Here is a 26,404-nt window from a genome sequence, read left to right as displayed (position 1 = left end):
GACTAGCACTAGTTACTGCGGCCTGTGAAACTGCGTGCTATCTATCTACGAATATTTACATCAGCTGGCAGTTTCCCCCCAGTTTAGTCACTATGACGGTATTCACACCTCCATCTCCTTGAATCCTTTGACCTGTCCCAACGGTCAATCAATCAACCATCCGCTTAAACTCCCCGAACAAACACCAACAGCGCCTATCCTCATACACTGAACTCTGTCACATGTCAGATTTCTTCAGAACCCCAAAAAAGGCATCATCTGGGTGGGATGATAGGACCAAGTGAGTCACCTCGCCCAAAGATTCCAACTTTTCACTGCCAGGCATCCATGCATGGTCGCCTGGAACGGGACTTGACCCATCATGACCGCGGAGGAAGGCAAAAGGAGGCTGAAATGGACAGGACACACCAAAAGCTCGGGCCGGGGTTGCCGTCCAGGGGAATCATACCTAGATGCCCGGTTGGCTGATGAGAAGCCCAATACGGGGATCAGTGGGTGTTGCCTTTCGCAACGAGAGACACAGGGATTGAAGTGGCAGACTCTGATTGGACAGGGGCTTAGAAGCACATTGAATGTAACGGGATAGGTTTTGACGAGTCGCCAGCAAACACCCTGCGTTCCGTAGGGAGTCGTAGGGATGGACTTCGTCGAAAACCAGCTCTACGAAAACGGCTATTATTGCCCTACGACTGCACAATCATGATAAGAGCAGTATGAAATAAGGAGATCTCTACGAATTGAAGTGAACATTTCTCATTTTGATTCGGCTCGTAACTATTTGATCCTTGTGATATCAAATGTGGAAACGAAAAAAAGAGATTACTGAGCTGCTTCTGCATCCTGACAATTCGATGCCTTCATAAGAGGGCTATAACGTTTTCTCTCTTCTCGTCAAGCCCCCTTTAAGTGATGATAGGAATGATCGTCCATATGGGAACAGATAGATGTCCTCCGCAGCTAAATTCTGGTTCCTGACCCGAAAATGGATAGTTTTACAAAGATGTGATTTGTTTGGTTAGTATTTAGGTCAAAACGAGAAATCCAACTCCGTGAAGGAGAAAAGTCCAGGCTTGGAAATGCCCACGGCATGGTCTTCTTTCTTCTAATGGTACAATCCGAGAGTATGACAAGGAGGTAGGGCGAGTATCGCAAGGTCGAGATGGAACGTTACAAGCGCTGGCAGTCTTTTGAGTGAGAAACGCAACAAAACATACATAGATTGACACCCTCAAGGAAATGCTTTGACAGTCTGGTGTGAAAAACGACAGCAGGGCGTGCGTGGACATGGTGCCTGATATACTCGACCTAGCGAGTAAAGGGTGAGGCAAATGGCGAACGCACCGTTTTGAGGTCGTCCTTTTCGAGAGGGAGAGGTTAGCTATCCCCTAGATTGATACCAAAATGAAAAGGACGAACAAGCAAGGGACTCACAATATGGTTGCACATGGCCACAAACAAATCGAAGAACAAGGTGCCGCCCTGTTGCATCTCGACCTTCATCGTTCCGCTCTTCTTGAAGTTGTTCCGACTGCGGATGATGAGAGTGAGGTACTGAGCTCGAAGCTTCGAGTCGGTATCGGGAGTATGCTCATATGCCCAGCGAGCTGACGCCAGGATGGTTGAGATCTGCATACCTTGTCGCAGGCCTTGTTTGCGGAGGGCAAGGCGCTTGAGCTCTTCAAGACCATATAGCTGAGCTGAACAGCTGCAGATGCATTAGTGTGTTAAGGTATAGGTAAGGTGGGTGGCGAACTTACTAGATGACAGTGTCTCTCATCAGGATATGCTTGGCTACTGGATGATAGATGGTGGTCTTGGTATCGTTCCCCACATCTTCCAGTTCCCAGGTGTCCTTCCTTTTGTTATGTAGGAGCTTTGGATAGTAGTCTCCCTTGTAGAGAAATTCCAGGACAGCAGAGAGTATCTCAGGATGTTCCTCAGGCAGGTTGATTCTCCTCTCCTTGTTGTCAAAGAATTGGCTCTTGACTGCGGCTTCGAAAAAGGAGGACCGGCGGAGGACATCCTCATGACCAGCAAAGATTCTCTGCTCGCTTCCGACGCAGATCGTGATGATGGCAGAGTTCAGAGTACTGATGAAGAGAAGATCAGCTTGGGACTATTGTATTGCCTCTGGATTAGATGAGGACATACCTGCCTGCTGCCGTGCTCGGTTGAACATGCTCTTGTCTGGTTGATTTGACAGAGTCGGCTCTTTGCAGCCCTCGAGAGACAGAGTGCTCTCGAAAAGATGATTTGGGAGGCTTGGTGGACTTGCTGGTACCATAACGAGATGAAAAACTGTCACTTGGTCGATGGTTTCTGCCACTAAACATCTTGTCTTGATGACTAGTGAATGCAGAGTCTTTTGAGACAGGGCAACAGCTCAGGTGAACCCAGAATTTGAATCAAAGAGAGGACAGACTGCGAGACAACTATTCAGCGGCAAACAGATGGGCAGTGTGTTCCATGGACGATATATTTGAGAAAGTTGAGTAATGCAATGCTGCCTGACTGTATGGTGGCCAGCCAACTCTGAATCCAAGGAGTTGAGAAGAAGACATTTTGAGGGCAGAGAGAGCTCCTTATGTTGCTGGGTATGGTGCCTGGGTTGCGACCTAGACCGGTTGTAGGGTACGGAGTACAGTACGAGGTAGTTAGCTTATCAGTGCAAAGTTGAGGTTAGTGAAGTCGGAAAGGCCAACGCGTGCCGCGTTCTGCCTGGTCTCACGCTAAACCCACGTCTTCATGTGACCGATGCAACCACTCTAGGGGTGCCATGGAAGCCATCCCTTACCGGTACCACCCACCCATCGATCATGACTGGCCTGTATTTTCTGTGAGTCAAAAATGGCTGTGCTCCAACCTGGTGCCCATGTATGCTGCCAATCTGGGAACCTGGGGGCTATCCCCCCCGTTGAGTCTATCCGAAGTAGCTCTGCCCTAGGCTTTTGCCACTCGATCTTGTGCTCTTTCGTGGTCAGCTCGCCGTACCAGAGATGAACGTTGTATCCAATCAAGGCACGAGCGGACTTTCCTGTCACTCAGAAAGCTCTCACATGGTAAATGTCTAATCTTTGCATCAACTGAAAAGATCCTTCTCGCATGGAAACCAAAAGAATCGAAGTTGACCGGATGGACTGAACTTGGCCAGAAGATGAGGGTGTGGGATATCATGCATATCAGCGGGGTCGGAAGCTGGATTTGAAACAGAGGCGTCGCTCGACTTCATGCAACTAGGGTCTGTACCTGCAGCTGTGATACTGGGCCTTGTTTCCCATTTGTTACGTAGTTAGTGTGCAGAGGGATAAGCGAGCTCATCAACAGACTACGAGCATCTGTTCACTGGTACTCCGTAGTTGTCTACTCCGTACTCCGTACTGAATATTCTCTACGAGAGACTCGAGTCTTCCTCACGATTACGGTCCCAAGTGCGGATTGTTAAAAGAAAAGGCTGATTACTGAGACATCACCATTAGACAAGTACCGGCCGTAAGAGGATAGGTTCTGGCACTCGGAGTGAAGATGATGAATATGTAGATGTTGTGTCATCAGGCCTGCCTGATGCGAGATCAGAGGACCAGCAGAAACTCGGCATTTGAACAAATTACAACATCCAGCGCAGTATTCTGACTGCATGTCACAGTGAACTCCATGCGCCTAAGACCGGCATGCGCGCTGCCATGGTGCAGACTTCACCGCCTCCAGAGTTCGTTTATATGGTCGTAAGATTGAGGTTTGAAGGTGATACAACAGCATCTATTGCGCCGTTACAAAAACACCCTCCTTGCATCTTTCGGATGACTTTCGATGGGACAATAAGGACATTTGAATTTGGCGCCCTTTGAGAGTCGCTGTAGCGATTCTTGAGCGATTACATGACAGCACGGAAGCATCATCGGCGGATTCTGGTCAGTGGTCTGTTCTTTTGAGACTGGGCAGACAAATATTGAGTGAAAGCGGTAAGAGGGAGGGAGTGGGGTCTCTACAGGTAGCTCGTTTTGTGATGTCCACTCGGTACGCTTTTGTTTTTGTATTGTCTGCAATTTCATGAGGGTCGGTAGAGCCATGGCACCAGCCGTAGCGGCGATGTGTAAGGGCGAGTCTGCGGACAACTCTAGCAGAGAGCAGAATTCTCTTGTGAAAGATGCGGCAACATCGTGCCAGGATGTAGAGTTGTCGAACCTGACCTGATACGGCGATTCTTCCAAGTTCGAATAAAACGGGATGGCACCCATGAGTTGTTGTATTTCAACCAAATAGCGTCCACGAAAAGATTGAAACTCGGTCTGTGCATACTGAAGAGCTCGCATGGGTCCGGCAAACTCATATTGATCATCTTCTTGACGTTCCAGAAACAAGCTGACATATTGCAATCTGCAAAGCTCAAACTCGAGATTGCTGCCTCGGGCCTCTAATGATGCTGCGTTAATCCGAGCCCAGTCGATAGCTGGCTGTAGGTTATGATTTTCCTTGAGCTCGCCGAGAATGTGATACATGTTTGCAAACTGTGTCTGCATATTCTCTTCCGATGTTTTATCAAGACCCAGCGGATGTTCCATCGGTGCGTCGAATCCCAGATGTCCTGCGGTCTCTTGTTGGATGTTCTGTCGTTCAATAGCTTCGGTGTGCAAGGTGGAGGCGACCTCAAAAAGACCTTCCCGTAGCAGATGGAGATATATGGCTCGATTAATGAGGGTCGGATGGGAGGACAGGGCATCAATCTCGTTGCTCGGTATCTTGTCTTTGAACAGCTTATCCAAAGCTCTGCTGTATTTGTTGTGCATTCCGTGTGCATCCTTCAAGCTAGAGAACATGCCATCGAAGGAGGTCTTGACTGGGTTCTGGAGCATAGTAAGAGTGATCTCTCTCGTGCTGGGGTCGTCGGCGATGGAGTCTCTAGCCTTCTGCAGGGCCTTGATGATATCATCGACATGGCCTATAGTCTTCGACTGCTTACTGATGGCCCAGACCTTATCATGCTCTTTCTGAATGGCGTCCATACTGGACAATGTTGAATATGGTACTCCAGTGTCACCTGTAGGAAGTTGTGCAGTGATTCATCCTCGTGGGCCAGGCTTGTAGTGGGCTGGAATCGTAGATGCTGTGACTTGCTCGCAGGAATATGGGTGCTGCAAGATGTGTCAAGCAACGATAAGAGACAAAGTGTCGGAGGATGTTGGCTGGAATAGATGGATAGTGATAATCATGTGCTTCAAGCGCTGGTGAGGTCACAAGATGCGGTCAACGGGAGGAGTGGCTTGAAGAGCGCACGGCGGAGCAGAAGGGCTCTCGCGCAACACGGCGTGGTGGCACTGCCACGAATCCACGTTTAACCTTGGTTCAACCTCATCACCGTCGTTCAATTTGTTAGTCAGTTGCAAAGTACAGCGTTGAGTCGACGAGTTCAACCCAGTCGGATTTCTTCCTGCTTGACTTTGACAAAATGGACACGAGAATCATATACGCTCGTTAATCGGCGCTGTACCACGGCTTTCTAGCGGCCTGTGGTCTCTGGACAATGTCCTTCCATTCTGGCGGCTTGGTGATGTCGTACCATCAACCATCCTACACAAGCTCTCTGCACCAATCAACCAAAACGAGCCCCAAGGATGGCGAAGATTCACCCACCCATGATGGCCAGAATCGAATTGGAACGAGTCCACGCAACGATCGCACGGCTAAGCTCGGCCGTACTCGAAAGCGCTTTGTCTTCCAAGACCCTGTAGCCTTTCGCTATCTCGAGGAAGATCCGGCCACGGATGCTATCGAACGATGGAGAAGGCTACAGGGCTACGAAATGTACGTGGTGGAACAGTGGGCGTGCTCCAGGACTCATCCAACCTTTGTTATTTGTACCTACAGTGGAGATCCGTCGCATTCCATTCTTGTCAATGTTTTATCGGTACCTAGTGACGAGAGCACTTGGTCTCCGAGACTGCAGATTTACTTTCAAGCCGTATCTCAATTTCATGCCAAGGAGATGGAGACCCCCTTAGGAACCCTCATGGTGACTAATCTCAGCGGCTTTCCATCAGCGCTGACTGTCATTGCGGTTCCGGATGGTGACGTGAAGAAGCACAGAAATGAGTTTATTATCAATGAAAATCTGAAACGAATGGGATGCTCAGGAAGGGCTGCCATCAACTTGCAACCACCACAACCGAGTACTATCGCTAAATATCACCACCTCTACAGAACAAGCGAAGCTGTCCCACTCTATCAATCAGTCATGGAGCTTGTGCGTACGTGTCAGACTGCATTAGTGATATACGATAAGCTTCAACAAACATACGCTGACGGCTTGCTATGCGACGTTACCGAAAAAGCTGTTCAAGACTGGTGGACGGACATTGGCACGTATTTTTATAATGTACAGCCCAGCGACGGTCTTGGTCCTGCCACGGTGGCTGCAATTCTTGGCCTGCTAATTGGGGCCTACAACAGACTCAGAGCATTCGGATCACCTGTTGGAAAGGATGCGTTGGATCTGATTTCTATGAAAAGGGCGATAGGCCACTTCCAGAAAGGGCAAAAGATGGAAAGGTCTAGAAGACTCGATCGAGAAACACTGGACCGTCTTCACAGGGCAACTGCGAAAAGCGCTGCGGGAGAAGGCTGGACCGTGCCCAAGGCAGTCAAATCCACAGTGGCAGAGCTCAGTGGAAAGGGAGGCGAGATGGTGATGGGCATCGTTGGAGCCCGAGAGAAAGCGGGGATTTCTGATGCCGAGACCATGGATATCGAAAGGTTGTCGCGGCTGGTGACAGGCCAAAAGATGAAGTGGCTCTGGCAGGGGAAGCCTGTGAAATCGGCAGATATGTTCAGTGCTCCTTCCGATGATCTCAAGGGGCGGATCTTCAGCACCGATGACCAAGGCAATTTTCTCTGGACTGCTAACCATCACGACTCGATATCTGATGGTGGTACACTTGAACGCACCGACACGATGGTCACCAATCAAACACAAGATGGAAAGTCTAGCCGGGGACGCATTCGAGATGCAGTGGGAGGACTTAGGACGCATACTCACCGGTATCCAAGAGAAGGGGAAGAGGCCTCGGATTGGATAGAGAGTACTACTACGGGCGGTACAAAGTCAGCGAAAGATCCCCCCGGGCATCGCGACCGTCAGTTGCGTCCAGCAATCGGTCGGACTCAGACGGATCCCCTGGCTTTTGCTATGGCCTTGCGGGAAGCAGCGGCTACATCGCCTAAGAAGTCCGACCGGCAATCCAACCGTAGTGCAGAAGAGCATCAAAAACAAATCTTCTCTCATCGCGAAGTCCTCAGGCCTGCGCATCAAGCTGAATCCCCAAGGAAGAAGAAAATGAACGCAGAAATGGCAGATCTCCGCAATGAATTCAAAGCTGATATTTACCGCAACTTCTCCGCCGAATTACCATACATGGGCCCCCGGAGTCGAGCGCTACGGCGATCTCAGAGCGCGATTCAAATGCAGGTGCATGCAGCAGATGATCCTCGAAAAGAACGAATGAATCGACAATTATCGTTCAGCCTACTTGAGAATGCAGTACTTGACTTTGGAAAACCGGTCATGGACGATGATTACAAGCAGAGTCCCATCGAAGGTGACTTGACCAATGCTCTCACTCAGCGTGAAACGGCCATGGCGGCGGCGCAGAAAAAGGCCAAACAGATTCAGGCGATCCAGCAAGGGCTCGTGCCGTACACAGAAAATACTGTGGCACATGTGGAAAGCCTGGATCTTCTTGCGCACCAACATCTGGAACAACTTAACGAAATGTACTACAGCCGACTTGAAGAGTATCAGTCACTTTCGGCTACGTCGTCAGATCTGGTTTCTCAGGAGAAAGCAGCGCTGACCGAGAGTTTTCGGCGCATAGAGATGCTCGGGGCTAAGCTGGACTATGAGCTTGGTTCGGTACAGTCTCGCTTGCAAGAAGTAGAAGATGGTGTTGACGATTTCGAACGTAACGTTATTGCTATAGAGGCCAAGGTCAAGGAACTCATCGGTGACGAAATCGGTAAATCGGTACCTTGGTATCAAAGACTGTTGACCTCGATCGGATCACGAAAATAAAATGGGGCTGGAAGTGAACCAAGGGTAGGCCACCAAGGGGAGAATACTGATATTTAGCAAGGTGTTTTGGAAAGGGCTTCCATGTGGCATATTGAATGAAAATATCGCATGGGTTGTTTGTATTAGAATGGAGTTTTCGTATCGAGGTAGAGCTGCCTCGTTTCACATATGCAAGGCGATGGCCGTGCTCTTCGGTCCCCCTTTGCTAAGGTATCAACCTTTGGTGTTCAAGTAATGTACATTGTCTTTCCCACGACCTCTCATGGAGCGACATGGCTCATATTGTGCCACCAACGCCGTAACGGATGACGCTATCCGATCTTTGAAAGGATGGATTCTACCCAGATGGACCAACGAAGATTGATTCCATCTTTTCCTTCCTGTTCTCAATCCAAATCCCAGCCAGTACAAATACCAATCTTACATGCCGAACATGCCACCGCCGGCAGCACCACCCTGGGCACCAGCAGCAGCATTCTGCATCTTTTCTGAGACTTTGATGTTGACTTCGAAGAATTTGGCGACGCAGCGGTCAAGGCAGACGCTCTCGCCTTTGCTCAGATCGGCTTCGCGATAGTCGGCAGGAACACATTTCTTCAGACAGGATTGCGTTAATCTGCTTATGGTCAATGAACGAGCTCACTTTCGAGGCAGTGTTTATATGTATACCTGCTAAACATGTCCGATACCATTTCCATTTCCGTTTCCACTGCAGCAATCTTTTCGGCGGAACTGGGCTGGGGTCGCCCGGCACCGAAGAGGAAGGACATTGTGGGCGGATGACTTCTGTGGTGGAAACTGGGAAGGATTCGGAAAGGTCAAGAGTGGTATAGAGTCGGTCAACAGAATGGGTGAGAAAGTAGATGGTAGGAGTATGTCCGTTGCAGTTCAATTGCGATTGTTGAAGATTTGAGGTCCATGTCACATGATTATCCCGAAGTTCTGCCGACAACATTTATGTCAAGTAACGCCTGCACGAAGCACTGCTACAACTGCCTTGCACTGGTAACAAATTAATTATTTCTCCCACACGGCCATCCACAACACCTGGAACCACCTATGTTGCTGTCTTCATGTCCAGACTGCTAACATGGCGGGCTTGGCGATCACCTATTCTCCAATTTGCAGAGAGGTATGTCCAAGAGTTCATATCGCCAGTTCACTCAATCAAAAGCTACACCTTGAACAAACACTGCAAATGCAGACTTACCGCGGCTAATGATGCTTGCTTCGGTCCGCGACGATCACTATAAGGTTTTATGTCGGAGTGGCTATGATTATAGCCTCCTCTTCTCTCGCTCCAAAAGCCTTGCTGCGTCCAAATCCAAGTGCTAACCACCATTTCGATAGAAGCCTACAATGCCCGCGGGCATTGCCATCAGTTCTTCCGTCCGCAGAAAGGTGTGTCCAATCGTTAATATGCCCTTTCCCTTGCCCATAGGCCACACTATGAAGAGACAATGCAGAAGAACCGCTGCGAGTGATGCTGGCTCCGGTCTGCGATGATCACTACACTCAAATTATATCGGAATGGCTATGGCAATCATTTCCTCTTCGCTCGCCCCGAAAGCTTTGCTCCATCCACAAGCAAGTGCTAACCACCATCTTGGTAGAAACCCACAATGCCACCATAGTTCCATTCTCAGCGCACGTCAGCCTCCATACAGATGTTTTGTCAACTCCAGACCACTGCTAGCACCTCAAAAGACGATTGCGGACCCACCCCTCCGGTCTACGGGTGATGAGATCCAGAAGAGAGCAGAGGAATTACATGCTTCAGGCAAAGATCCATATCCGCGCTATACAATAAGCTCCTTTGGACGCTCGGCCACAAGTATAAAATCCCTCATCGCCGCTCTGAACGGTGGTTCGACAGAAGTGCCACCATCAGTATTGGCATCGGCACGAAATGGTTCGGCTCACGTCCAAGGTTAGGAACCCACAAGAACAGTACGCTAGCCGACAGACTGACAAAATCGAAAGTTTTGGGAAGAGTCTCATCTATTCGCACCAGCGGCTCTAAGCTCGCTTTCATCGACATCGTTGAAGATCAATTGAAGCTTCAAATTGTGTTGTCATTCGCCACTCTCGAGCCTTTTGGCGTTTCTATATCTTCATTCAAGCATCAATGTGCCTTGATCCGCCGAGGGGACTTTATTTGTGAGTTCTCTACACCATTGTATCACAAAATTTGCCGCTAAGGCCATAAATTTCTCAGCTATACATGGTTACCCACCATACCGAGCCTCAAACGGCCAGATCTCCATCAAAGCCACAACTCTGCCAGAACTCCAAGCTCCATGCCTCAACCGCTTTCCCGTCGAAGAACGAGGCTTCTCAACCAGCGAGTCGTCCAACACTCATTTTCACGAGCGCCACGTCGAAATGCTGACCGACCCGTCTGTCATTGAGACCATCAAGGCACGTGCGACCATCATCAAAACTCTTCGCACATTCTTCGAGTCCAAATCATTTGTCGAGGTCCAAACACCGATTCTCTCAGGACAAGCAGGAGGCGCCACTGCTCGGCCCTTCTCGACCATCGCCACCGAGTTCTCGGACGGAAGAGATCTCGCACTGCGCATCGCCCCCGAACTCTGGCTCAAACGTCTAATCATCGGCGGCATGGATCGCGTTTTCGAGATCGGACCTAGCTTCCGTAACGAAGGACTCGACAAGACGCACAACCCAGAGTTCTCGACCTGTGAATTCTACGCTGTTGGCCATGGCCTCCATCAATTGATGCAATACACAGAGGATCTCCTCCACCAGCTCGCTCGCGCCGTTGGCGGCCTAAACTACCCTCGACCATCTAACGCCAGCTTGGTCCTCCAATCTGTCCGGGAAGAATTCCAAATCCTCGACTTCCTCCCAGCCCTAAGCCACGCACTAGGCCGGCCCCTACCAGACTTGCATTCTCCCACTGCACGAGAAGAATTCCTCGCGATCTTCCAATCCAAAGATCTCCCCTTACCCCCCACGCCGACCCTCCCCCGTCTCCTCGACAAACTCTCGTCGATATACCTGGAACCACAATCCCTCAACGGACCCCCGACGTGGATCATCAACATCCCCAACTGCCTCTCCCCACTCGCGAAATCCTACCACTGCAACACCACCAGCACGATACCCCCACAAGAAGTCGCGGCGCGCGCCGAGCTGTTCATCAACGGCAAGGAAGTCGTCAACTGCTACGAGGAAGAGAACTCTCCTATCGTCCAACGCCGCAAATTCCTCGAGCAACAGCTCTACGCTCGCCAGTCCTCCCCCGCCTCTCCCTCGTTCCCCTCATTTTCTTCGTCTCCAGCAATCAAGGACGAGGAAGTAATGGCCCCCGACGAGTCGTACCTGCAAGCACTGGAATGGGGCCTCCCGCCGACGGGCGGCTGGGGCTGCGGCATCGATCGCCTGGTCATGCTGTTCACAGGGCGCGAGCGGATCAGCGATGTTTTGACCTTCGGGAGCTTGAGGCATGTGACGCATCGCGTCCAGGGCAGAGACAAGGAAACGACCTCTCTAAAGCCGCAGGAGAGCACACCGTAGTGACCCACGTCGTAGTCTTAGCATGAGTGTTGCTATTGCTTGTATCAATATCTATAAACGGTTAGGAATGCATGAATATACAAGACTTTTCCTCGGAAATTGACCTCCTCCAAGATTCTTGCCCTTCCCTGTATCACTCATACTAGCTACCAATGTTAGTCATTGGCAAATGCAAATGTCTAGGTAGGTAAGTAGACAGGCAGGCAAGAACGGGGGAGGGGAGGCGAGAACAGCCTTCTCTTGCAAAACCCGATGTGATGCAGTATAATAATCATCAAATTGGGCTCACTACATAGACAAGTAACCATTTGGTGTTGGTCGGTTGGCTCCTTCCCATCAGCGAGCAGACTACTTTAAGCAACCAACCACAGGTAACTCGCTAGGTACTTAAAATAAGGGGCCCCAAGCCCCCTTTTCGAGTCTCAGCCTTACACAAGCCCCCAAGCCAAACAGCCTCGGCCTAAAAGTATAGTGTGCTGTCGAGCCTGTACATCAATTATGTGATGCTGTGTCTGATCATTCAAAGGCGCGGAACGTGGAGGCGGAATCCAAGAAGTAAGAAGTGCAGAACTTTATTTTGCCAACCACTGCCTAGCAAAATACCATTGGCGAGGCATGTGTCTATGCAACGGCTACATCAGAAGTCAAAAGTGGGTGATTTGCGCCCGAGTTCCTTCAAGTCGCCCATGCTGTGCTATAGAAAATCATCATCAGCGCCATCATCATCGTCATCGCCGTCATTGTCGTCGTCATCAATCGTAAGAGCTCCTGAGGCCAAAATTCTGCGAATGCGTCGTTTGTGGCGCACGTGCTGTGATTTTAAATTCATGTATGGACAGAGTGTATGTCATGTGTTGGCGGCCCTTATGTGTGCTCCAGCTCCATAGGACCATAGCGTGATGAAAGCAGCTCATGACCATCAAAGAAGAACCCCCGGTTCATCTATCTTGTAAATAGTGAAGGACGGTACCATTATCAGCAGAGCTCATTCCGATCCTGCACAGCGGAGTGGGATTATCTCTCCCCTTCCGAGAAGCAGTGCTCGAGAAGTAATCGATGTAAATGCAGTATAGGAAGGAGCTCGCCGCGAAAAATTGCCGTGGAAGGCTTCGGAAAACATTCGCTTAGGATCAAAGGGCTCTGTGTCCCTTTCCTTTTTCCGGCGTTCAATCTTCATCGGAAATTTCTCCTGCATGGCGTCGACGCTTCCTATGAGTGGGTGCCGGTGGTGGGAGATTTTCTCTCAAAGGCCCTTGGCCATTCTCCACGCGGACCATCCCGAAGCGATAGATTTGGCGATCCAATTTCAGCACCTCGTAGCCCACGACCTTGTATAGCCCGTCGTATCGATAGCCCTGGACGGGTTTGTGCGTAACAATGTCTGCAAGTCGAGACGATCGGAAGACGCGGACGGGTCGTTTGGTTCGTGAGGACGTGATCAAGGCTTGAGTCCCGGAAGTCGGGCCTCTACCGTTCCTGTTGAGATGCGTCATCCCAGGAGTGTGTGACTGGCGATCCTTGATGTTCGTTGCCTCCTCATCGTCCGCAGCTCGGGCAAGAGCTGTGCCCATATAGAAAATCGTGTCACCTTCGTCAATATCTGCATAATAATCCTTCTTGCTTTCATCATGATAGCCCATAACGACGCTCTTTGCACCTTCTCTGGCCGTTCCATAGATACCAGAGATGGGCGGTGCGTGAGCCCCGTCACGACGCATTTCTGCTCGCGATCTCCACGTTTGACCATTGACTAGGTGGCCGTGGCCGAAATAATCTGCACTCCGTGCATAGGGCCAGTGATCATCGGCGCGAACTAAGCCTCTTTCTTGATTTTGGATGAGGCCACGGCGAGCTACCACGCTCAGGTCACCGAGTTCCCATTTGCGATAAATGATCGTCAAATTCTCGACGATACTTATGTGCACTCTTTTGCTCTCTCTGAGGGTTGCATAGTCTTCGGAAAGGAACTCTTCCAGCCGAGTAAGGACCATAGACTCCTGGAGCACTTCTTGGGTCACAGAATTGGTTTGGGCTTTCAGGATCCATGCTTGTAAGTTTTCGAATTCCCTGCGAATAGCCACACTCTTTGGGGGCCTAATTTCAACTCTATGGAGGATCTTGAGCAAGTCCTGCATCTCTTGGAGAGTCATGTATTCTTCGTCCTCAGGTGTCACATTTGGCGGGAGGCTGTCGAAGATATGTAAGCTGATGTTACCATGTGGGTCGTTCTATAGAAAACTGGAAGAGTCTCACTTACCTAGATTGTAAGAACTCTTTTCGCTCACTAATCCAGTTATCCCAGGCCTTTGTTTCCAATACGAGTGTGCGGCAATCAACCAGCTCGTTAGTCTTCGCCTCACAATTTCTTCCGACTGGGCAAGTGCATCGAGGTCTATTGGACTTATCTGGACCTGGAGTCGAATTTGGGTTTGGGTGTGAGTGTGGGCTTGGCCCATGCTCCACATCGGCAGGAGAGCTAACATCTGTTGGGCGACCTGTTTGTTTTCCATCCGAGCTAACGAGTGTTCGAGGCGACCGCTTCTGGTTCGCAGAGTTGTCGATATTTGTTTCTCCACGCCGATGGAATTCAAAGGAAGGTAAAGAGCGAACCTCATCTTCTGCGGTGTCTTCTAACTTGATACGCCTGCCATCAGTCGTGAAAACAATATCATTTCCGGAGCGCTCTTTCTTGACATGATTGAACTGTGAGCCACCAGACTTTTGTTCGTTGAACCTCTCCTGGGCAAGACGGCGACGCTCATCTCGTCGCTGCTCTGCGATCCGGCTCAACCTCTGTCTTTGATTTTGCAGTCCCTGTAGAGCTGACATATATTGCCAAGGGTTCTGGTATTCAGCGTTCTCCAGATCTCGGGAGGCTGAAGAGATATGGACACATGAGTCTGAAATTATAGATGTTGGGAGCCTGAAGTCATTCTGGTGATTTAGACTCGGTGAGTTAGGAATGGTGCATTGTGATCGCGGCAAGGATGGGGGATGAGGTGCGATATGAGGCCGAGGCTGAGGCCGTTGAAAGCGGCTGCTGCCCTGGCGTCTAGGCCCACTTGGTACAAGACCCACCCCCGACACGAGCCTCATATGGCCATCGTCACGATTTTGCAACGACATAGCAAGTTCGAATTCCGGAATGGTGGTGCATGAAATGCAGTCAGAGGATTCAATGGCAACTCTTATAAATGTGAGAGTAGTTGATTTGTGGTAAGCTCATGCCAGAGTCAAGTGTGGTCTGGGATGAGTAGAGAAAGAGCATATCGCGACGAGGAGATGCTTGAAAAAAGCAGCTTGCATGCTCAGGCGCTCTGTGCAACATGCCAACAGAGTAAATCAAAAGTCAAGAGAGACGGGGAAAGGAAGAGTAGATAGAAAAATCAAGAAGAAGCGTGGGTGCGAAATCTTGAATGCACCTTGTCGCGTAGTCAAGTGACGGGACGAGGGTGCACGAAGGGGGGAATATTTGGCCGTTTAACCTAAAACATGATCTTGAATTGTGAAGAGACAGTGAGAAACAAACCCGAGTCATAGTTGCAATGCAAGTCTAAACGACCATGTGCGAGTCTTCCCAACCGGCTGGCCATGGATGATGGCAAGACCCAGAAAGGCAGAAAATGAGATTCTACGACCAATGTCAAAGTTACTCTGTAGAAGTCGTCGAAGAGGAATAGAACTCACTTTTATATAGCGAGCAGGGTTGAGTGAATCCTCTTGGCAACTGGCAAGGCTGAGCGTTTCCAGGCATGTGCATTCCATTCTAGGTTTAGCGTCACCGTTAAGTCAACCTCACCAGCAAGTTTCTCGTCAGGGCAACTCTCTTCATCTTCGCTTTTCGCTTTTCACTCTTCACTCAAAGATCCTAGGCCAATGCAATGTTCTAAAGCCTGGTGCACATACCATCCAGTAAGGCGCTTGCACCATGCAAATTTCTTACAATGGTTGCGGCCGCCGCCGAATCTTCGAGCTGGACCCCATGCCCATGTTCAGCGGCGGAACTTTGGGTTGCAATCGATCCCAGCTGTCTTTCTGCCTCCGGTGATATTTGGAGGCCTTTTAGTGACTCTGTGGACTTATAAATGCTTGATGATGGTGATTTTCCAGAACAAGATCATTTACATGCCTTCTGTGCCTCCATTTTCGCGCTCAGAAAAGGTCCGCGATTATGCGAGCCAGTGTCTGCCGTTCACATGGAGTGAACATGACATCAAGGCCGCCGATGGGACTGCTATCAAAATTCTGGAGAGCGGGCCCAATACTGTTGCACTACAAGCACAGCAGCGACGACGTGTGGTAGTTTTGTATCTGCAAGGGTACGTTCCGACCGTGATTTCTCTTTGACAGGTCAACTAATGTAAATAGAAATGCCAGTTCATTGCCACCTCGTTTGCCATATCTATCCAGTATATTGAGAGCTTGGACTGGCAGCAAAGCTGATGACCAACAATATACGATTGTTGGGTTGTCCTATCGTGGTTTCTGGAAATCCAAAGGCAAAGCTTCTCAACCGGGGATCGAGCTCGATGTCGAAGCTGCCCTGAACTGGGTGTTGAACCGATATGAACCTCAGACCAAAATCATCATCTGGGGCCAGTCGATCGGCGCTGGCGCTGCAGCCGTTGGTCTTGCGAATTTCCTGAAAAGTCATCCGGGCTCTCATAATCGCATCTCCGGTCTTTTGCTGGAAACGCCTTTCGTCGACCTCAAAACCATGCTCGTGGCGCTTTATCCTCAGAAGTTCCTGCCGTATCGGTATCTCGCGCCCTTTTTACGCTCGACTTGGGACAGCAAAGGTGCCCTTGAAGACATAGGGAAGATCAAATCCAAACTAAAAATGTTGATCGTAGAGGCAGGCGATGATGAAATTGTACCAGCTGGACAAGGAGCCATCCTTGAACAGGTGTGTCAGGAGCATGGGATGGAAGTGGATAGGGCGACAGTTCCGGGAGCTCTGCACACAGAAGTGATGATGAAGCCTCGTGGTCGAAGTCATATCATCAGGTTTCTTAGCTCGTTCTAATGGTACGGTAGGCAAGGATATAGTTCCTCGGGCGTCTCTGCATGTCTATCAATGTAGAATCTAACCCGGGACCCTGAGAGACGGCTCCACAACGAATAGGACGTGGTATAAGCATCTGCTCGCAGAAGCAGATCGTGTGGAACACATTGGGTCGGCAGCGATCAAATCGTCTAGGAAGAAGGCCACCTTGTCCACCTTCAGTAGTTTTTGGTCATCATCGCTCTTTCGGACATCCCATCTCGGATCTAGGAAAGGGTCATTTCCACTACGATTTTCGAAGATGAGAGACTGGAGTGTCGGCAGATGGCGATCCTTCAGAGCTCGTTGGAGCTCGGCCATCCGAAGCGACTCCCAGGGGGTGCGTGGATGTGTTGAATAAATATATATAGTCCTTGTGAGAGTGGGCGGAGGGGTGGCGGTGGCTAGATTGAATACCGCATTCAGATCGGTCCTACCTCTCCGCAGCCTGGTCATCAGCCGATTGGATAAATTAATCTGCTTAACCCCGGTGTTATCCACCAGCCAGCCGAGAAGAGCCTCGTAGGCTTCGGCATTAATGGCGTCGTGTTGGCTGCTGTAAATGTTGACAGCGGCAATGCGGGCTAGATGATGCGGGTTACACGATGCAAATAGAACGTCTAAGCCGGTCCGAAGATTGAGCCTCAGGCTCGGGCCACTAAGTGTATTGAATAAATATGGGGGAGGACGTAGCGGGGCCGTGTTGAGAACTGCTCTAGAATAGAAGATGGGGACGGCCCGTTCATAGATGGACTTGGTGAGTAGGAAAACACCTGGAATCCCCGAGGGGGAGTCAGGGCTGGTTGGCATACGATCGGTCAAGCGCTGGACGCAGAGATGTTGGACCGGAATGGCAAGATCCAAGATTTGGAGGAGGATTTCCTCAGGCAGCTTGATGAGGCTGGGCTCATCATTGTTGGTAGTCATGAGGCGGAATTAGAAGTATGCTGACGATGTGCTGATGTGAGGGGTGGTGTATGATGACGGGGTTTGAAGTGTGTCTGGGACAAGAATCAGCCAGCGAGCGATGGCAGATGAGCCTCCTTGGATGAATGGGATGGATGGGATGAATTGGACGACGAAGTCAAGTGAGTGTCCCGGTCAGGCCGCCATGCAGGGGAGTCAAGTCACAAGCGAAGGTGTTCATGTCAATATCATAGGCAGAAGCATCAAGACCAGTGGATGTGTATATGTGTGTGTGTTGGGTACCTCCAGACATGTGGCCTGCCACAGAGTGGCGCCTGTGGTATCACTAACCAACTTGGTTGAAAAATGGCTCCGTCTCAGCAATCCCGTTGAGAGAGAGGAGCCTCTGGGCCTCGAAGAAACGTCTTGTTATGGCATGATTTTGGAATTAATGAGCGAATAATAGGCGGCAAGGAAGGGGTCCTGGCCCTCTGTGTGCCGCTTTTGTGCCTGTTCCTGTGCTTGTGTGCGCAACGACGGGTAAAATTGGGGCTTGAGTCACCAGCGACGAGAATAACGCGGGGTGGCACGGGTCAGGCTCAAATAGACTGCGAGACCTCGGGAGGTGGGGGCTACGGGGGGCAAAGGGAGGGGTGCTTGCGACAGGCAGACAAAGGTCTCTGGTCCCTGGGTGGTTGTGCTAATAGTTGGTACAGTAGGTAATGGAGAGGCGGTGAGAAGCGAAAGGCTGGGCGTGATCAACCCTATCAACCACAGGGCCGAGCGGGACCTGGCTCTTGTTTGCCATGCCTACTGTACCCTTAGGCGGCTCGCATCCACCGTCCCCGGTAACCCACCACTTATCATCTGCCCTTAGCCACCAGCGCCGGGCATGAACTGCTTGGACTGCTGCGGACCGAATCCTCTTGTGAGGTCAATTGCTAGTGGGAACCAGGCACTACCTCCTAGTACTGTACTCTGTAGTCACCAGTCCTCATGCCTGCTGGGGTGACTGCCAGTGCTGCTCAGTCACTCGCACTCACGACTCAGAGTCACCACACACACCACCACCGTCCTCGCTGCTGGGACTGCGAGTATTGTCACCATTGACTTCCTTCTGCCCACCTGCCGTTCCTCTCGCCTCTGTTTCATTCACCCAATTTGTTTCTCTCGCACGCATCTTCTCTGTGTTTCTATCCTATCGCCTCCAATCTCATCTTCATCACTACTCGGATTATTGCGCTTGACCATGAGCGCGACGACCCACCGCTTCTATCCCAATCCATATGCTGTGATATTTCACCGCATTTCTCAACACTCAACATGGATGCCAACCAAGCTGGTGGTCACGGCTTTTGGAGGTATCTGATCAATCCTCAGAAGCGCGCGACACCACAACTCGAGCAGCTCTGCCTCGGTATTGCCAAAATCATTGTACGTTCCTTGTTGGACCGCATATGCTCCCCGCCGTCTGCTGACTGCTTGACTCCGTAGCCAACCCTCGAGCCTCGCTCCGACTCTGACCTCCTCACCCCGCAACGACTTGCCCTCTTCTACAGAGCAGTCGGCGGCAACTACGACTCTCTCTTCCTCAATACCTCCGAACATGGCCTTTCCTTTATGTATACCACTCTCGGCTGTTTCCACAGCTTGCAGCCTACACAATCTCCCTTCGACACTCCCAAAATACCTTGCCTGACTCCCACCGGCTTCGCTCGCTGGTTGACCATTCAAATGCTTCTATGCCCTGAAGAGAACATTGTCTTTTTGCAGAAATCCGTTCAAGTCTGGAACATTCCCGGCCCAAATGGGACTATCTTCCCCAAATACATCCCCAGAGAAGCCTTTCCGACTCGACCAGACGAGGAGATGGAGAACTGGCATAGAATGGTCACGGGCAAATTGAACCAAAAGAATTACATGCGCCGCATTCAAAACTCCCCTTACCAATCTCCTCATCCAGAAGCCCATGACCGACGGGATGGCTATTTCTCAGGCGGCCAAGTAGGCAAGCCATCGCGGCTCTCGCGAAGCAGTTCGCGTGACGATCAGACCGCCCTCTATCGGAGACGAAGCAGTGTCCCAGACTTTGTCTCTCCCTCAGGCGAACGTGGCTCTCACTGGGAGCCGAAACACCCTGAGGGTCCTAGGAAGGCTAGAAGCCACTCCGCCCAACGATCCCCTGCTCCTCCAGCCCGTCAACGATCTCACACTGCTAGCGGTAACCATGCCAGTCAACAGTCCGCACCAAATCCAAATAGCCCTTCCAACAGAAGACCTGGCGGAAAAGCCGATCAGAACGGCCGACGAACTTCTGGATACAACACTCACTATAGATCACCCGCACGCACTCCTTCAACCGTCGACGAAGATACGGGCAGCGAGGCAAGCTCCGAAAACTCGCAGGCCGGCCCTCGTCCTCGCAGACCTGGCGAAGGTCGCCAGACCCGCCGTTCTAGTCTTTGGGTGCCCTCAATTTTCAGGTCGCACAAACGTCGTCATTCATCTGATGCAAGCTACCGTGCGCCTTCCAAACATACACAACCTCTACGACCCGAGCACTACCGTGCGAGCAATCCACAACCTCTACAACCTTCACATCCTCATCGTGGAGGCGGTGCCCCTCAATGGCGTGAATCTAATTGGGATACCGAGGTACCGAATCCAAAGCCTGCTTCGCCTATGCAAGCACAGGTACATCCAGATCCACGTGCTCCAACTATCCGGTATCCGGATCAAAACAATTTCGGACAGCCATTAACCAGAGAAAGCAGCAGCGGAAGCGGTACAGATCACAGACACCGCACATCGGACTACGAAAGAAATAGTCACCGAAGAGGGCACGCTGCACCGCCTCGAATTGCGACAGTTGCAGGCGTCCACGGAAGACAATATCCCGATGCTCTGAGTCCCATTGAGAGACAACGGAATCATGTCAATTCCCGTGGTGGCGTGGCAGCCGTTGTTTAGACGACCAGAAAGACGGTGACCAAGGCTGCTGGATCGGATTGACTCAGACCGCCTTTCTACGCGGGATCCTTCTATACTGGGTTTTCTTGGCAACCCAAAACCTTATACCACGACACATTGGACAAAATGATGTTGACGATGTAATGCACACACACGAGTGACGAGACGATAGAAATAATCGCAGGAGTGACAGGTGTTTTGATTTGATGTTCCTGTTGGTGGATGTCTCTGAGAGCATTTGCGTGGTGTGGAACCTGGAAGTAACAACAAAACCCCAGTAGCACAAGCAGCAGCACCAGCCACCGCCTCACGGCAGGCACGGCAGAGAAAAACCTGGAAACGGTGTTTACAAGAGGGCTAAGCTCCAGAGTCAGGTCAATATGACCTGCCTATATGGGTTTGGGAGCCGGGAGGGTGGTCCCCTGATGAATTTACGATCTTCTTGGATGAAAATACTCTTGCGAATGGCTCCTTTTTTCTTGTGAGGATCGCTCAGCTCAGTTCAATTTCTAAACTTCTGCTTTCTGTTTGGCTATTGGTCCGCACGAGCACGTAAAGCTTAGCTCCGTCCTTACTTGGTATTCAAAATATGATTGAAAGTACTCGACGCTAAATGGGCCGGAATCCCTGCCCCGGCGTGCATCAAGGATAAATTCATCCTGCAGCCACAATCTTAGCGAAAAGCCTACGAGGACAGAGCGTAAACTTGCTTTACCGCCAATCCCTTTCCGGGCGGCAGCTAATATCTGGAAATTCTACGAGTGCAGTAGTTGACCCTATCAAGTAGGCAGGCAAAAAAAGGCAGCCGAGCGACGGCAGCAGCCACGTTGCAACCGACACGCCCCTTTTACAACGACGAAACACCGTGAACTAATTATCCCACAAGCGGTCGCTCCCACACTTCCCGGGACATACAAAAGCCCCCGTTCGCGGCGCAGGGCTTTGCCCCTCAGTTGCGCCTATTGGTAGCCTTGCTCCTACGTCACCAAGTAACAACAAACTCACTGGGTAAGGAAACCTTCAGAGAGGGGGACCCTTTCTAGGATTTGTACAGTACGTCGCGGTTCCGTTGTTCGCATTGCGGGTTGCCACGAAGATGGATACATATCCCTTGGATAGCTCGGTATCTAGGCGGTTTCTGTGTGTCGGTGATGACATCGTGGTGCTGATAGAATAGTTGTGTTCTATTTTGATTGCGAGAGATATATATTAATTATATATTATATATGCCCCGAACTGTGCTTTGTGCCTTACCGTTTTCGTTCAGGAAAGGGAGCGAGGCCGCTTTAATCTGACACGTGACAGATGCCCGGCAGAGCACGGGGGAGCGCGCCGGAGCACTGGACGACCCGTAGGGAGCTTGTCTAATGCCATTGCCTGTTCTTAGAAGCTATTAGTTCGGGCTCAAGGGCCCCCTTTGGGCCTCGACTATGAGCCTATACCACTATACTTATACTCAGCGGCGAATCTTAACCTCTCCAAGGTCCATTTCCGTTTCCAACCTTGAGCATCTCGCTATTTGACCCGCGTTGTAGTAACTCAGCTATTTTCAGCTGTAGCTATGTAATCCTAAGCTCGGCTTAGCTAGCCCTAAGGTACGCCCTAAGGAGTGTAAGCACAGCCCTAACTCTTTTAAAGGTTCCAATAACCAATAGTACTCATCCTTTCGCTACCAGGATTGAGGCGGTTTCAGGCAAGCACCGCTGTACGGGGAACGTTGGAATGGAGTGAACAGTCCTGACCTCGTGGGCATTGATTGGCCGGCCTGATAGCAGCGTCCACATGTGGCCAGTATCTATCATCCCGCAACCTTGCGCTGCTCCTTTTCCTTTTCCTTGTCTTTCTCCTTCTCAATGTCGATCGGCCCTGGTCTCGCAAACGCGGCCCCAAACAACGACAGGATGTTATTCGCCCTCAGGTACATCATATAGAACAGGGTAAATCCCGTCACCACCAGCTCGTCCCTCAGCGCCACATTGCTGCTGACCTTGTCCCCCAAAAATTCCAAGTGGCCCAGTTTGCGCAGGGCCCAGATGTTGACCGAGAATTTGGCCACGGGATTCTGCGCCTCGTCCATACATATAAAGTCCCATCTCTTCAGGCCACAGCTGCTCTTCCAGTTCATGGGCACGGGGTTGTCGGGGTCGTCTGAATACGCGTACGACAGGTGCGTGTATTGCGTCTTGAGGCGTTTCAGCGCCTTGAGCGTGCCTGCGTGACCGTGGACTTCGTACTTTGCGTTGATCGACACCACCTGCAGTGTCCCGGTGCCGATGACCTCCTTGTCGTCCGCAGACTTGAAGGTGAGGTGCGGTGATCTGAAGGTGCTGTAGTGCACGTTGTAGATGGGTTCAGACGGGTTGGCTTGGTCGGTAATGATGCTTCGGAATTGCTTCCATGAGAAGTCCACCTGGAGCGTCGGTGCTGGAGGGGAGGTCTTGTCGCCGGTAGACTGGGGGATTTCGTGTTCGTATTCCATTGTGAGTGGGCTGTTGAGGAAGAACTTGGCTTGTGGTAGAGGGTATGGTTGTTACGACGGTGGTGGTCGTGATTGTGCTAGAGCTCAGCGAATGATGGGTTGTCTTGATGACTCTTTGTTTCTTGTACAGGGATTTGTGGCAACTTGCACGACATCCAGCCATCGAGACCTGCCTGCACTTATATAGAACTCCTCGACAAGCCTCCTCGTCCCATCTCATGCCTTCTACCTTGTCCGCCTCGTGCACCTCGTGCATGCAGATCAAACCATGGCTGAGTTGAGTGTCTAACCGCATTGGGTTGTATGCGGCGCTGGTCTTGGCCTACGAAATCGGCATTTGTATGAACATACTGTGATTATGTGATCGGTTAGCCTTGGACGGCCTCCGTTTCCACCGCCCACTTCGAAATTCTTCCAACGTGCCATACCGAGGGACCCCCCCAAAACCTTACTCTGTCATAGTGAGCGACCTTCTCCGTCCTGAATGGGCCTATTGTACCGCACACTTTCCATCGGCGTCTCTCTCTCTCTCTCGTGATCCCCCGTTACATCAACGCTCATCCCAAATCCGAACCTATTAATAAATATAGCATTACACCAGCGTGAGTCAAAACGACGTTATGGCAAGCGTGACTCGTTCGTCAAAGTGAGTCCAATTGTGCTCCATGGTGGTAAGAGGCGTCAGCCTTGCTATACTTCTACCGGATGTACAATCCAACCATAATCTCGAGATAGCACCGAGAGAAAAGGGAAGAGCGCACCGTCCATCCTCTCAAAAGCAAACTGTCCTTACACACTCCCATCTTCGCCCTCTCGTCCTTCTTGAATCAATCGACATGGAACCGGCAGGAGCTGTGGGGCTGTGCGGACGTTTATCCTTGACAGAGACCCAACGAAATCGGATAGGGGATTTTTGGCTAGGTGAGGGCATAGGGCCAACCACTGCCGCTTAGGAGTTGGAGAGCATGGAGGGACGAGCTGCAGGTCTGCCAGGATATAGGGATGTACAAAGAGGATGGGTACCTGGTAAACCCTCACTCCGTCTTGTAGGCGACAGCGATGGAAAAGGCCCAACTGTCTTTACCATCGGCCAGCGCGCGAAACTCTCGATCTTCCTGTCATTTGAGTACCTAAGCTGTATGCAGCATCGATTGGCCTGGTCTTATCGAAGGGAAGAAGACATATAAGGTATGAGCGCCAGTAGCGAGTTATACGACGTTCTTAGCTGTTAGGAATGCCTATGGCGGCCTTCTAACAAGGATATGACTACTACAGGAGGTCCGTGAATACCTCGCACTTTATGCGAGATACTGTATCTAGTCTTTTGGAGCGATCCTTAAGGGCTTACGGACCTATCGTGTCACGGGATGCCATGGAATACATATATATAGTGGATTGCCAGAGATATCGACACTTCGTGTCGATACTCCACGTCTTTTTAGCTTAATCGCTACGGGCTATGGCATCCGCTCTGACATATCGCCTGACATTAGCGTAGTAAAGGATGAGCTAATGAGATTTATTCCTAGGGTATTTTCGCGATACTAAGTTTTCTAGTATAGTACTTATAAGTACTATTTACTCGCGGCTTTGTACACTAGCAGTGTAGTAGTTCCTAAACGGCGGACCTAGCTCTATAGTAAAGATATTACAAGCAGCTTCTCTTTCCTCTCTCTATATTTTAAAAAGTTCAGCCCACTCGCGTCAATTCAACAGCGTAGGAGTATATAATATTTGATTGTTTAGTAACGTTAACGGTTACAGATAATGCGCTCGAATAATACTATCCAATATAACTATACAAGCTTGACCGAGTGGGTGGAGGAGAGTTCTAAGTAAACCTACTTAGGGTTGTCCCTTAAGAAAGCGGAATCTGTGGAACAGGGTTTGTGTGTTTTGGGGGGGCGCGCATAGAACCCTCATATAGTGACTAATCCACGAGAACCATTAGCGAAAATAGCGAATAACATTGGGTATCGAACACTCAGTACTAAGAACCTATCGACTAGGGGCGGGATCGCCTCGATTTCCTCAAAGGTTAGGTATTCTTAGAAGGCTCTATCAGCGAGGGCGATAGCCAGTACTAAAGACAGCACTCTTTCGCGTATAGCGGCTGTATATCCTCGTACATTCTATGCTATGGCCTGGTGGAAGCTTAATATTACAAGAATACCCGTATCAAGCGGAGAAGGAGAAATCTTCGGTCGACCGACCATTTGTGCAGCTTATTAGTGAAGCCTTTCGCCCAGTCATGTTTAATTAGAACGATAAAATACGGCATCGCTACAAAATACGGCTGCTGTCGTTCGGTTGAGAGGTTGTACCTTTTCTTTAATACTATTTCGATGTACTAATTAATACGAAACTCTCAGCTTCGTCGACGGAAGTGAAGTAGAATGTTCACCGATTCCGACACCCTGTGGGGGTCTTTCGGTTACTAGCCATCGCTTCTAAGCGGCGCTAAAGTCGGTCTACTTGCCTTTATGTAGCACAGACTCATGCCAGTCTTGCTCTCCTTTACAATACCCTCTATGAAATGCTTCGTAGACCCCAAATCGTAGATGAAAACACTAGGATCTCGCCTTATCTACCTAATTACCAAAGTTCACCTTTGTTAGTAAAGCCCAGCAAGACCCTTAGGCGGGCGAAGAACTTACTCGTCCTAGGATAGCCATTTGATCGTAGTTCAACTTAGTCCTAGATTTAATAGGTTTAGTGACCGGATCACTAATTGTTCACGTCGGCATTCCCAATCGGCTCCAAGCCGTTCTCCTCCGCTTCATTAAAGACTTCGGCAGCGGTTTTCTTTCTCTTCAGCGTTAGGAAATCGCGAGTAGGACAGGAAGCGCCGAGAGGAAAGGCAAAAGAAGACGACTCGGGAGGGAGGATTAAGGCACGACCAAACGCCAGGAAGGTGCGTTTAAGTAGTTGGAAGACCGGACAGAAAGAGTGATTCACACGATAAGCGGAGGGAGGGTAGGGGAAAATCTAAGGACCCTGAGAAGGAGAGGAAACGGAAGAGAGGGGGGGGGAGGACGAACGAGAGGAATGGAGGAGAAGACAGCGGACGAGGGAGCGATTCGACTAAAGTCCTTGGTTCGAGGTACGTCGGTCGTGCTACTATGATAGATATATGGGAAACATTGCAAGTTTGTTTATATGGGCTACTGTGGACTGTGTTGTGTGCACTGTAGTTGAAATCCCGGACTGAGGAAGGAAGTCAATGTCATGACTATGTATGCATTTCAGGGAGAATATATTTGCTTTGAACTTCTCATGCACCATTTTCTCCTTCACATGGTCACAACATTTCCCGTTCCAGGATTCAGTCAATCGCCACATCCCATGAGAAGCCAGCTCCGCAGTTCTTCTCTCTCTCTCTCTCTCTCTCACGAGCATG

At 50.4% G+C, this 26,404-nt stretch overlaps 10 protein-coding genes across 10 annotated transcripts; 4 read left to right on the top strand and 6 right to left on the bottom strand.

Annotated features, from left to right (window-relative positions):
* Positions 1 to 1,305: 1,305 nt before the first annotated feature.
* Positions 1,306 to 2,333, bottom strand: A1O9_00226 (uncharacterized protein; the record flags this gene model as incomplete). The annotated part of the gene is made up of 4 exons (XM_013409390.1): positions 1,306 to 1,356; positions 1,432 to 1,705; positions 1,758 to 2,090; positions 2,152 to 2,333. 4 exons carry the CDS (start codon positions 2,331 to 2,333, stop codon positions 1,306 to 1,308), a joined length of 840 nt encoding a protein of 279 aa, XP_013264844.1.
* Positions 2,334 to 3,767: 1,434 nt separating this feature from the next.
* A1O9_00225 (uncharacterized protein) lies at positions 3,768 to 5,000 on the bottom strand (the record flags this gene model as incomplete). The annotated part of the gene is made up of 1 exon (XM_013409389.1): positions 3,768 to 5,000. The coding sequence occupies one exon, from the start codon at positions 4,998 to 5,000 to the stop codon at positions 3,768 to 3,770; it is 1,233 nt and encodes a 410-aa protein (XP_013264843.1).
* Positions 5,001 to 5,518: 518 nt separating this feature from the next.
* On the top strand, positions 5,519 to 8,062 carry A1O9_00224 (uncharacterized protein; the record flags this gene model as incomplete). The annotated part of the gene is made up of 1 exon (XM_013409388.1): positions 5,519 to 8,062. The coding sequence occupies one exon, from the start codon at positions 5,519 to 5,521 to the stop codon at positions 8,060 to 8,062; it is 2,544 nt and encodes an 847-aa protein (XP_013264842.1).
* Positions 8,063 to 8,482: 420 nt separating this feature from the next.
* Positions 8,483 to 8,832, bottom strand: A1O9_00223 (mitochondrial import inner membrane translocase subunit tim10; the record flags this gene model as incomplete). The annotated part of the gene is made up of 2 exons (XM_013409387.1): positions 8,483 to 8,678; positions 8,732 to 8,832. The coding sequence occupies 2 exons, from the start codon at positions 8,830 to 8,832 to the stop codon at positions 8,483 to 8,485; spliced, it is 297 nt and encodes a 98-aa protein (XP_013264841.1).
* Positions 8,833 to 10,447: 1,615 nt separating this feature from the next.
* A1O9_00222 (lysyl-tRNA synthetase, class II) lies at positions 10,448 to 11,605 on the top strand (the record flags this gene model as incomplete). Its single annotated transcript, XM_013409386.1, has 1 exon — positions 10,448 to 11,605. The coding sequence occupies one exon, from the start codon at positions 10,448 to 10,450 to the stop codon at positions 11,603 to 11,605; it is 1,158 nt and encodes a 385-aa protein (XP_013264840.1).
* Positions 11,606 to 12,771: 1,166 nt separating this feature from the next.
* A1O9_00221 (uncharacterized protein) lies at positions 12,772 to 14,434 on the bottom strand (the record flags this gene model as incomplete). The annotated part of the gene is made up of 2 exons (XM_013409385.1): positions 12,772 to 13,792; positions 13,863 to 14,434. 2 exons carry the CDS (start codon positions 14,432 to 14,434, stop codon positions 12,772 to 12,774), a joined length of 1,593 nt encoding a protein of 530 aa, XP_013264839.1.
* Positions 14,435 to 15,697: 1,263 nt separating this feature from the next.
* A1O9_00220 (uncharacterized protein) lies at positions 15,698 to 16,631 on the top strand (the record flags this gene model as incomplete). Its single annotated transcript, XM_013409384.1, has 2 exons — positions 15,698 to 15,924; positions 16,016 to 16,631. 2 exons carry the CDS (start codon positions 15,698 to 15,700, stop codon positions 16,629 to 16,631), a joined length of 843 nt encoding a protein of 280 aa, XP_013264838.1.
* A 60-nt stretch (positions 16,632 to 16,691) lies between these two features.
* Positions 16,692 to 17,576, bottom strand: A1O9_00219 (uncharacterized protein; the record flags this gene model as incomplete). Its single annotated transcript, XM_013409383.1, has 1 exon — positions 16,692 to 17,576. The coding sequence occupies one exon, from the start codon at positions 17,574 to 17,576 to the stop codon at positions 16,692 to 16,694; it is 885 nt and encodes a 294-aa protein (XP_013264837.1).
* A 1,302-nt stretch (positions 17,577 to 18,878) lies between these two features.
* Positions 18,879 to 20,525, top strand: A1O9_00218 (uncharacterized protein; the record flags this gene model as incomplete). Its single annotated transcript, XM_013409382.1, has 2 exons — positions 18,879 to 18,989; positions 19,050 to 20,525. 2 exons carry the CDS (start codon positions 18,879 to 18,881, stop codon positions 20,523 to 20,525), a joined length of 1,587 nt encoding a protein of 528 aa, XP_013264836.1.
* Positions 20,526 to 22,323: 1,798 nt separating this feature from the next.
* A1O9_00217 (uncharacterized protein) lies at positions 22,324 to 23,004 on the bottom strand (the record flags this gene model as incomplete). Its single annotated transcript, XM_013409381.1, has 1 exon — positions 22,324 to 23,004. The coding sequence occupies one exon, from the start codon at positions 23,002 to 23,004 to the stop codon at positions 22,324 to 22,326; it is 681 nt and encodes a 226-aa protein (XP_013264835.1).
* Between the last annotated feature and the right edge of the window lie 3,400 nt (positions 23,005 to 26,404).

Source organism: Exophiala aquamarina (genome assembly GCF_000709125.1).
Source record: "Exophiala aquamarina CBS 119918 chromosome Unknown aczIA-supercont1.1, whole genome shotgun sequence".
NCBI lineage: Eukaryota > Fungi > Ascomycota > Eurotiomycetes > Chaetothyriales > Herpotrichiellaceae > Exophiala > Exophiala aquamarina.
This window is presented reverse-complemented; position numbering and strand designations above follow the sequence as displayed.